The 12,063-nt window shown below is 27.2% G+C and overlaps 1 protein-coding gene across 1 annotated transcript; it reads right to left on the minus strand.

Annotated features, from left to right (window-relative positions):
- Nucleotides 1-502: 502 nt before the first annotated feature.
- Nucleotides 503-11,113, minus strand: LOC107168825 (erythroid differentiation-related factor 1). Its single transcript, XM_015518355.2, has 20 exons — nt 10,772-11,113; nt 9,699-9,925; nt 9,522-9,627; nt 8,568-8,714; nt 8,222-8,374; nt 7,928-8,103; nt 7,593-7,852; nt 7,269-7,504; nt 6,979-7,204; nt 6,767-6,909; nt 6,517-6,698; nt 6,280-6,447; nt 5,983-6,221; nt 5,290-5,466; nt 4,980-5,212; nt 4,744-4,887; nt 4,518-4,672; nt 3,100-3,257; nt 2,758-3,037; nt 503-984 (listed from the first exon to the last, which is right to left on the minus strand). Exons 1-20 carry the CDS (start codon nt 10,772-10,774, stop codon nt 861-863), a joined length of 3,537 nt encoding a protein of 1,178 aa, XP_015373841.2. The 5' UTR covers nt 10,775-11,113; the 3' UTR covers nt 503-860.
- Nucleotides 11,114-12,063: the final 950 nt, after the last annotated feature.

Here is a 12,063-nt window from a genome sequence, read left to right on the forward strand (position 1 = left end):
GTTTTCTTAAAATGTCATTATTTGTAACTTTTTGATTGATCGAAAAAATTAACATCTCTATATTTGTCGGGCTATAATTGTTCATTTACAATCAGTACAATTAAAATAATATTTCCTATCAAAAAGCATATATTAAACTTTAAAGTGAAAAAAATAAAATATCAAATTGACTACTCCTGGTCATTAGTTCATTAATAGTATGAATTATACCTAGCACCACATTTTGATACCTCAATTTGTAATCCAGCAAAAATACTGTTTTTAATGAATTGAATGTCTCTAAGTATAAAGAATTTAAACTATTGTTTATTAATTATCCAAGCGCTTTATAATTTTGTACAACATACAATAATTAATATTATTATAAATCATTACGAATTATTGGCTAATCAACAATATAATACAATTGGACTTACTATTGTACAATTTTTTTATTTTTTGAACAATGTTAATCGCACACATTTCATGGTCATGGATATACAAAAGAAGTGAAACTTAAAAGTGAAGATAAGAAAAAATTTGGTGTATTCTTTAATTTAAAACTCATTGACGTAAATAAACATGTGTTGATACACTCGCAAAAATTGGTTTGAATTACTTTACATAATGTTCATATATCATATTGTACAATATTATTACCATTTATTTCTGATAACTTAAGTCTATCATGATTTTTGTCTGTATTACCATGTTACAAAAAATAAATCTTAAATCAGAAGTAGAATTATAAAAAAAATACCTAGTTACTAGTTTCCAACATTTAAAGTAGTGTTGACTATAAAAAATAAACAACAAACAGCAATTAACATTAATACTACAAGTAATATGAATTTTTTTTACCACCTCGCCTAATCATTAAATTAAAAGTTTAATTCTGATATTTGTGTAACAACTCTGAGTAAATGTGAATAATCATCAGCGTCGGCACTTTTTCGCAGCAATTCACCGTAGATTGTTTTTAATTCATTTGTTTTACTTGTTAACCTAAAATGAGTTCAAATAAATGTATAAGTTATAACTATTAATATTTCATATTTGTTTGTCCATTAGATAAATGGAAAAATTACTAAAAATTAAATTTCACTTTTAAATAATTATCTAATATTTAGTACCTATCTGTAAGTTTTACATCAACCAACTAAATTGTCTTATAGTAAATATTTATAATTTACTTTTATCACATAAACACAATGACTTAACCTAAGGTTGAAAGGGGAGCAATGTCAAAAATCATTGTTGCGTTTTATACCAAAATTTTAAATCAACAATAACTGAGGACTAGCCTTAGTAAATACTATGTCCTAAATATCCTGTTTTTAGGCATTTCTATCTAATATAATATCACAATATTTTGATATTAAAACGATTCCTACCACAACAATTGTTTAATATATAATATTGTTTTAAATACATTTTCTTTTTGTCTCTTGAAATATGTATCAAACAAGTTTTGCAGTATCAACAATTCTGAAAAAAATTGCAGAATTAGAAATTCTTCAAGATTTTGTAAAATAAACTCCTAAATGTCTTCAGCAATCAGATTATTAAAATAAGCGAGATTAGTTCTAATTTGCTGAATAGTAGGTTTTTATTGAGTAAATCATTGTAATTGATGCATTAAATTTGAATTCAATGATAAATTATAGTATACAAAAACAATTATGAGCAGAGCTGATGTGTCAGTCATTATAATATATTTATACTGTCATAAGTAATTCATTCTTCTATCAATACCACGGTGTAACAAGTAGGTCAAACTTGAACTCATTTTTGACAAAATCAACGCAAAGGTATATTTTATTATTTATATTATCAAACCATTTAAAATGTTTATTCAGTACTCTATTTTCTTGTACAATATCTTTGTTATGTATATTAGCCTTATTGTATTCTAACTACTCAGGTATGTACTTAATACTTATTTACCATATGTGTTGTAAGATAGCTTTTTAGTGTTAATAAACAAGAATAATACAGCTGTAAACATCCGTTAACTTAAGGATATAACGTCATGGGCATAAGCGTGCGCACGGGGGAGGCAGGGGAGGCGGCTGCCTCCCCTGCGAGATTTTCCTCTACACCAAAATATAATATTATACCTACCAATTGGGGAAAATCGGGTGGGGGGATTGGAGTCTGGACCTCCTTAGCTAAGGTATTGCCTCCCCTGCCAAGAATACCTACGCACGCTTATGGTTATGGGTCTATGCGGTCGGGTAGCTTAGTGCTAGAGCAATCGCCCGGCAAGCAAAAGACCAGAGTTCGATTCTCGGTCCGGTGGCTAGATTTTTGACGTTATTTCCCCGGGAGAAGTTAACACAGCATTATGAAAATGTCATCGTGTATAAAAATAATAATAATATATACAACAGCAAAAATTTCAAGACTCTTCTATCAATATTTTATAAACTACACAAAACAAAAATAAACTTAAGAGGAAAATAAAATTGTTTTTAATTTGAATACCTATCTAATTTGGTCTTGATTTGAATTTTGACAAACATTTTTTAAAATAAATTGTTGACTTCAAATTTTTATTAAATAAATTATGCCAAAGTTTTCAATAATTTTAATTTGGTAAAAGAATAATTTATAATAGTTGAAAAATTGTATACTACGTACAAGATTTTGGATGAAAAAAAGGTTTTGCATCTCGCTTAAATAAAAAATTTAAAAACCTGACTAAGCAATTTTAGACACAAAAAAAGTATGGAATTAGATGTTACAATTAAAATAATTGATATAGGGCACACTTACTTTGACGTTTTTGCCATAGCCAGCTTGATCATGGATTTTAATATATGTTGTAATCTCTCTTCTAAAAGTTTTAACAACTTTTTTTTTTTAATTTCACTATCTTGGTCATCGTCAACATTCCGATCCGTTTTGTCAAGACTATCATTATGATCATCTGAATATTTTTCTGTGCATTCATCGATACTATTGTCTGCTAACATTTTTAGTATCGAAATACATTTTTCTAAAGTTTGTGTGATGGACATAATAAATTTAACTTTGGATTGAGAATTTGTTGCACCTAAATGATATTAATAATTTCAATTATTTAAAATTATCATAAGACATAGCAAATGAACATACTGTCCATTTGAAGCTCATCTAAAGCAATGGTTTTTATGAGTATTTCAAGACACTCCAATGGACGATCCATTTTATAAAACATTTCATATGCACGATTATAATGAGATGTACATTGATGAAGGGTACTTTTAAACTTTGGAACATCCACTTCCAAACATCTGAAGAAAAAATATATAAACTTGTTATAAGCTGAGAATAAACATCTAATAAAAAGTAACAGTTTATTATTAAACATAAAAATTAATATTGATGGCCCAAGAAAATTTTTTCAAGGTTTACAGAAAAATTAAAAAATAAATATTTTTTATCATTTTAATATTTTTTTTTTATTTGATTAGCAATAACTTTTTTGCGTATAGCACTTCTTATTTGTAAGTATTGGTAAGTTCTTTATACCAATACCTATACATTTTTTAAAATCTATTATTTAAATGCTTATAGAAATTAGAATACCTACATTAGTTCCGAGGTTCCCAAACTTTTCATACTCGTGGCGCCCTTTTAGAACTGAAGTTTTCTCATGGCACACTTAAAACAATTTACGATCTTTTTTCATCGTAAAATATCGTTGATTATTTTTAGACCAGATAACATAGTTGTCAGCGAGGCACAGCCGCGGCGCACAGTTTGGGAACCTCTGCATTAGTTTAATAATTTTACACTTATACCATGCATTATTTTTAAATATAATTTATTATTTAACTAATTAACCCTAATGTATCCTCTATTATATTTTAGTATTATTATTTATAGCCTAATTATAATATTATAAATAAAGTTGAGATAAATATTTTGTGGGAAAAAAATTATCAATTTTCAGAAATGAGGCTTGTTGCCTATATTTGTGTGATGTGTTATAGATCTTTTATTTTGAACAAACAAAATAAATTGTGTCAAAATTAACTTAAAATTTTACTAGCTTACTACACTATACTTAGCTTATTACAATATATTACAGCTTTATTTTTAATCAAACTGAATATTTTCTATTAAATACCCATATATTATTTTTATTACTATACATATTTAGTTACAAAACAGCTGAAATCTAAATAAATATATTTTAAGTAAATAAGTATTAATTTAAATTTTTTTTGGACCTTTCACCTTATTGAATCATTTGGTTAGTGGACTCAAATGGTCTGGTCCCAAAGTGAGTTTAATAAACAACAAACACTGTACTTTGTTAAATAATGGTCAAGGATGTTGTTCATATGTTCATTGGAAAATACATATTTTTTTCACAAAATGTTATGATTATTTTACTTAGGCCCTAAATTTCGGTTAGACTCATTTACTTTACTGTATAACTATCAATATAGGCTTTGTTTTATATGGCATACAATGAATTAAACATTTTTATAATTAAAAAAAAAAAAAAAAAAAAACAGTTTACTTTAACAATGTTCAATAAATACCTTAAACGATGGTGATACAAAGAAGCCAGTCGGTCGTGAATGTATGCTGCCCGAAATTCATACAACAATTTTCTTGACGTATCGTTTTCCAAATCACAATATTTTAAAGCTTTCAAGAGTAAACTGATAACTTCTTTCTCAGCTTCAACCCTATCCTAAATGTTATATATTTTTATCTATGAGCCAAAACAAAAGATGATAATTGAACTGAATACTATACACTTACACTGAATACAGATGGATCATCTTGAGATTGTATAGCCAAATTGTAAATAGTTGTTGATAAGTCCCAACAAACCATGTCCCATAGTTTTGGGTTAAAACGACGACAACCCAGCACTGCCAAGCCTTTCATGTAGCTTTCTACAGCCTAAAATATTAGTTTAAAAGTATTAAATGGCTTACAAAATTATAAAAAATCAACTGAAATAATTAATTTTAATTTATAAATTATCAACAAACTTTGTTAGTAAAATCCTCATCTTTTAAAAATTCTCCTAAGGAAACCATGTATTGTGAGGAATAATAAGATACATGTCTATATAATCGACCCATGTTCGAATACAACAATGCAAGATTAATTAAATCTTCGGTACTTTCAAATTTATCAATTCCCTTGGACAAATAATATTTAGATTGTTTTAGCAGCCATTGTAATCTTGAAGGAGTAAGTTCAATTTTATCTCGTAAAGCAGCTATAAGAAATTACATTAATTGATAAACCCCATTACATATAAATTTAGAGTAAAGTAATTTAGAGTAAGTAATTTACTTGCTATTTCTTCTATGTAACCTGATGTAATTTCATTGTAAACATTACCAATTCTTCTGTTCAGATTATTTTTGTTTTTTTCATTTGTTTCTAAATCTAAAGAACGTCCATAACAATTAGCTGCTGCATTCAACATATCCTCTTTTGACTCAAACGATTTTGGTATTAAATTGAAATCTATAACATTATCAAATAAATATTTATTTAAAAACTTCAAGAGGACGCTACACTCGCATATATTGTCTACGTATTATAAGTGCATAACATTGCAGTCTTTACGCTCAGCAAAAAACATTTAACTCTGTTAGCTTAATATTTAGAGTGAATTGACCTCTTAGAAAAATCAAAGGTAACATTATTATCAAGGATTTCTCATAGGTTTTTTTATTTTATTTTAATTTTAAAGTGAGTTATGAGTACTTTAAAATTGTAAATTGTTTGTATATCTTGTAATACTCATAACTCGCTATAAAATTAAAATATAATAAAAAGCCTATGAGATGCCCTCGATAATAATGTTACCTTTGATTTTTATAAGAGGTCAATTCACTCTAAATACTAAGCTAACGAAGTTAAATGTGATCTGCTGAGCGGAAAATTTGCTATGTGACGCACTTATAAGACGGATACAACAAATGCGGGTGTAGCATCCTTTTAAATAATTTTTAGCAAATTTTTCTAATCAGAAACCACCTTCTTGTGTAAAATTATCACATTCGCCTTGTAATGCTTCTCTAATTTCTATATCATAATTTTCATCAGTTTTTAATTCATCTGTATATTGTTGGGCTTTATCCCAGTTTTGAGCAATCAGCAAACAGCAATCACCACAACGCCCTAATAAAAATCCGAACAGATCATTGTTATTGGTGGTAATAATACATAGCCGACATGCAAATACAGATCGAAAGTGTTTCAACGCTACTCCATACCTATAGCAAAATAAAAATTTAATATTTAACAATATCACATATATTTTTCACATCTTACTTGTTACATGTAAACTCATGTTCAGCTAATGCAGCATAAGATAAACATGCTTTTTCATAAAGTAACACCCGTAAGTGTTGTTTCCATGAATCACTGTCCTTAGCATCAGGTGGATTATGCCAAGTGGGCATAGTTTCGGCAATAGATTTACAGAGTAATGTGCTAGGACTAAAATATTAAAAACCAATAATTAAAGTGATTTCAAAAAAAGATCAAATTTTTTTAACAAGTACATACACATTTTTAGTGTCATCATCATTTTCAACAATTACATTAGCTTTGTTACGTTTGCGATTTTTATTTTTAATGCCTTTATTGATAACTTGTTCGTCTTCTTTAATTAGTTGATCCATCTCGGAAACAAGATATGGCATAGGAATTGCGTCAGATGAAGCTGCCATTTTAGGTTCATTCCCAAACTGTTTTTAAGTTCAAAGAAATTCTTTATTAATTCAAAAAAATATGAAATTAATTATTTATTTCAGACCATTTTATCTTCATCTGTACAATGGGGATTAAGATTCTTAAAATACTGTAAGCAACTCAAGCCACAACCAACATGATATAATGCTTTTTGACAACGTTCTTCCAATGTCTTTACTACAGGTTCTGACCGAGGGAACTTATGTTCTGAAATAAAATATAATAAATGTAAATAATACATTTTCATTTAACTCATTAAAGGTAAAGAATAATAACTTGAAGATTTTTTTTTTTTTGTGTGTGACAAACATAAATCATGTACGCCAACAGAAAAGGTAGGAGATTCATCATCAGAACCAAATGATGAATCATCATCAGAATCAACATGAGATGTGAGAGAATCTTCACCAATATTAGTTAAGTCTTCTAGTTTAGGCGATGTGGGATTAGTATTAACTGGAATATAGAGGTCAGATAACATGTAGTTAACGGATGTAACAATCTATAAATAATAAAAAAATATATCTTTAAAACTGCTTTAAACACTTATATATATTATTGATTACTTGGGGGTACTTTGTTTTGTTCAATAATTTTAAACAATTATTTAGCAACATTTGAATAGTAATTGGACTGGATGGTATTCCAACATCTGGGTTGTGTTTTAAATTACGAGCAACACGATATAACAACATAGCAACAGGAACAGTGAATGGATTTTGGCCTTCACAACGTCCTTCTACTAATGATTCAGAACATAATGATGTCAAATCATAAAGTTTCACTACATCATCATTTTTCCCTACAGTCAAATAGAAGTAATTAAGATATTAGCACATAAATATGATCAATACTAATCTTTACACTTCTAATTAGTTTTTATTTTATACCTTTGAATAACCAGTATGTATGTCCAGCTTTAGTGGCATTTGACTTTAAAAATGATAATATATTTTGTGCCACATCTCTGATGACCTTAGGTGAAAATTTTGAATCATTCATATATGGCAAGTCTTCAGTTTTTACTAACTCATACTTTTGAACAATACCATTTAAATGATAACACATTACAACTTCAGGAACATTGCACATCAAATTATCTAACCAATAATCAATCCCAGTTAACACACTTATGGGTTTGGACATGTCTCTAAAGTTAAAAGTTGAATATTAGTATTTGATTTAATACGAAACTGTATATTATGGTTAAAATTAAATATTGAACCTTAGTCTCAGACTTATACAAGGATAAGTGCCACCTCCAAAAATTGGCAAATCTGTACCCAGTAACATTCGCAGATCTTCAAAATTCCATAAAACGTTTTGGTTGAATAATCTATGAGTTTTAGGATCATCAGGGAATTCTTCTTCTGGAGTAGGTTCTGGTAAAGGAGGAGCTGACTGCAAATAATTTATGGTTTAATGCACATAATATAAACCTAATGCGTATATTCATTATTTAACTATTAATTAAAAGTTTCAGTAAATACATATAACTGTAAGAGAAAGAAAAACATACCAAAGAAGGTGGACTAGGAAATATTTTATTCGGTAATTGGTAGTCATTATTGGAATTTGATGACTCAGCAATGCTATAATGTAAGAACTTCGAGATCAAACTTCTTTGTTGTATTACATCAAAAGTATTTACTTTGTGAGTTATACATTTTTCCTATATTAAGTAACACAAATAAATAGATACAGTAAATTATAGTTCAGAATCTAAAGTTTAACATTCAAACAAAATACCTATTTATCTAATTTTTGTGTTTCTTTTAAAATTTGAAAAAAATATATAATTATGAAGTATTGAAATTTAATATTAAAACAGATATTATACAATAAATAAACACAATTTATCTTACTTTTCTATCAAATGATTCTAAAATATGGCCATAGAAAAATTTTCTCAGCCATTCCCAGTCATCCTCAGTTTGCACCATCAAATGTTTGTGGACATCAAATTCATCTAGAAGCAATGTATTTTCAATCCTATGAACCATCATGCTTACCTAAAGTGAATTTAAATAGTTTAATTAAAATTAATGATTATTTATTCAAATAGCTTAATAATATTAAATAACCAATCATAATGTAATAGTAACATATACAATACTCATTTAATTAATTGTACAACAAGCGAACTTTAGTTTTCAGAAGTTAGTGTACTATTAATGTAATGCAATAAGGCTAGGTAACAAATTACATCAATATTTATATATAATCATATAATCGCACTGAAACTTCAGACTTTCTATTAATTACTAATTAATATAAGGTAAACATTTTTACAAAAAATATATACAAATTACAGGATACATTTGGTAATAAGGTTCAGAACTATTGGACTAAAAATCTTTGAAATAACAATAAATTTAGTAAAAAATGCTCTATAAAGAGCAACAAAAATTATAAGGGGCAAAAAGTGGTGAAACGGTGTGTACATAAAAATTATATAATAATTATATGGTAATTGTTAAAAATACTTAAATTTGATCATCATTTGACAGAAGAAATGTACGTACAAAATATTTTATTATGATTTGATTTACTGACATATTTGAAGGTGACCCAATTATGTTTTAATACATAACCAAATTGATAATTTAAAAATTATATTTTAAATGGTATGCATGAAATATGCTTACACTCCTGTCAATAAAAACTGGGATAAAAACTTAGTTACTGCACTAATGATGGTTAGTTATAAGTTATTATATTGTATTAATTATCAAAACTTATTAACATAGAGGTAGTTCATTTTAAACTCTTTAATGTTATTGTATTAGATAACAATAATAATTAAATAAAAAAATTACCGATTTGTTACTGTAGGGTATTTTTAATAGTCGTTTGATATTTTCAGCATCTGACACAACATCAACTTCCCCAATGCAGTCTGGAAACATGTGAGCCATTTGAAAACTAAAGAAAACATAATATAAGGTAATTAATCAAAAAATTACAATGTTTTAAAAAATTCAACATTTGCTTACCTAGAAAATCCATCTGAATGAGATAACATGTGTTGTAAACCATACGATTCAGCTGCACTGCTCAACCAATTTGAAGGTGGTAAATTTAGATCAGTGTTACATTGAAGATGAGCAAAATTAGGTGGTCGAAGAACTGAAGAATATTTGACAACAGCTTTCGATTTAATTGTATCAAATTCATTTTTTGATATCTGAAGTGAATTCATTTTATTATTGTTTTTTTTACCCTAAAACAAATTTATTATGATAATATTTAATAATTATTAAAAAAGAAAAAAGAAAAATCAAGTGATTATTTGAAATGTGACAATTAGTGGGGCTCAGAACTTCATATAATTGACTAGTATTTATTTCAATATCATAGATAATAAATTGATCTGTTGTATTGTTTTTTTTTTTAGTACCTTTATATAAAGTATAACAAGCTATTTAAATAATAAGCTATTTAAATAATTCTTTCATATTTTTTTGTTATTTTCATTCATAAATACAAAATAGTGAGAATTAATATTCAAAGAATAAAAACGCTACAACATAGTCATGCAGATAGTTTTCCAATATAATGGGAAAATATTGTAAATCTATAGATCTGGCTGTATTCGTAACTTAATCCCCCATTGAACTGTTTTTTTTTTTTACATAATCTTGTTATTATGTTACAACTATATCTAGTATTTTATATTGCCATTAGCCATTTCTAAATATGTACTTTAAATAAGCAATGAAATATATTTAAAAATTTGAATATTTTTAAATAGCTATTAAAATTGTCTGTATCGATCCTTTAAATAATCTGTGAGCGACATCAGGATCATAGAATTAAAAAAAAACATACACAATTCAAAATTAATAAACAAAGGTTAGGTCTTATTAATAAAGTAAGACCAATAGCTGTCTAAAATAAGTTTTGTCCCATGTTAAGTGGTTTCTTCACTTGGACACACTATAGGTTTACAGATTTTAAAACTCATCATAAAATCGAAACTATAAACTATAACAGCTGCAATCATTACAGATGGGCATAACATAATTTTCTTCAATTGTTCGGAATTGTTTATGTATTACCATCTTACCATGTTTATCTGATTATTCGTTCTTCAAAATTCAAAACACGCCTTTGAACAGCAAAAACATCAAATGTATCCAATCCACCATTAGACGTCAAATCTGAAGACTTTCGGTATTCACACCAAAACGACAATAACAATCATACCAGGGATTATACCATTTAAAATGTTGAAACTTGAAAGTACAATATTACTTCGAATTACGACCAATAGTAAAACTAATACATTAGCACGATTAAAAATAAATGATAAATCTTCAACTGTGTAGTTACTAGTTAATAACACAGGACAAAAATAATTGTTATTGTATTTTCAAACGTATTTATTTCAACATGACCCAAACTGAACAGTTTATATTATTCGACAACAATAATTAATAAGTCGTTACTTGTTACATATTATTAATAATACAAATTGAATATTTACTATTTACTTCAAGAATAACAATATTATATATTATTATAGGTTTACAATGATAATGGAAAATGACTGATAACACATTTGGTCATGATAAATACAGTCCATTACGGCCACGATTAAATTTCAGAAAGTCAATATGAATTCATAGTTCATAATATGAACTATGAAGAATATTATGGAACCTCCAAAAAAAATATTTCCAAGTTCAAATTTCTCGATGGCCATAAAAAACAGCTGACTATAGTAATAGAGTATTATAAAAATCTTTATTCTTTATAATCTGGCGTACATAATTTTCGATAGTGGTTTATCCCTCGTAAATAAATAAACCGGACTTTTTTTCGTGGGACTTTTAGGTAGAATCCCATTAAAGATATACTACTAATAAAAATTGTAAATTTTTTTGTGTATCTTAAAATACCTATAACTAACTTCGAAATTAAAATACACTAAATACAGTTAAAGACCCATATAGGTATTCATCTAAATAATACTCTTACCTTTAAATTTTAAAATAGGTCAATTCACTCATTGTTTAACTTACGGAACTAAACGAGATTTGCATAAAATTTAGTATGTTATGCTCTGGTAAGACGGAGAAAACACATGCGGTGTATTCTTACTAAATGGTATAACCACAGAATAGATTGCATTAATAATAGTAAAATAAACATAGGGCCGTTCTTACAATGTCCAGTTAAATTTAACGGACACTTAACTGATGGAATTCTGCTGTTAAAAATCCCACTGTTGGTTAGGCGATAACAGACACTGTAAGAAACGGCCTTAGTACTTTAGTAGTTGGGCGACGGAATATCAAATCTAAGAATCATTTATTCATGATATATTACTCAATTCAAATTTAATACATAACAGTA

The sequence above is a fragment of the Diuraphis noxia genome, unplaced genomic scaffold (assembly GCF_037042655.1).
Source record: "Diuraphis noxia isolate RWA-SAM2 unplaced genomic scaffold, SU_Dnox_SAM2 contig0003, whole genome shotgun sequence".
Classification (NCBI taxonomy): Eukaryota; Metazoa; Arthropoda; class Insecta; order Hemiptera; family Aphididae; genus Diuraphis; species Diuraphis noxia.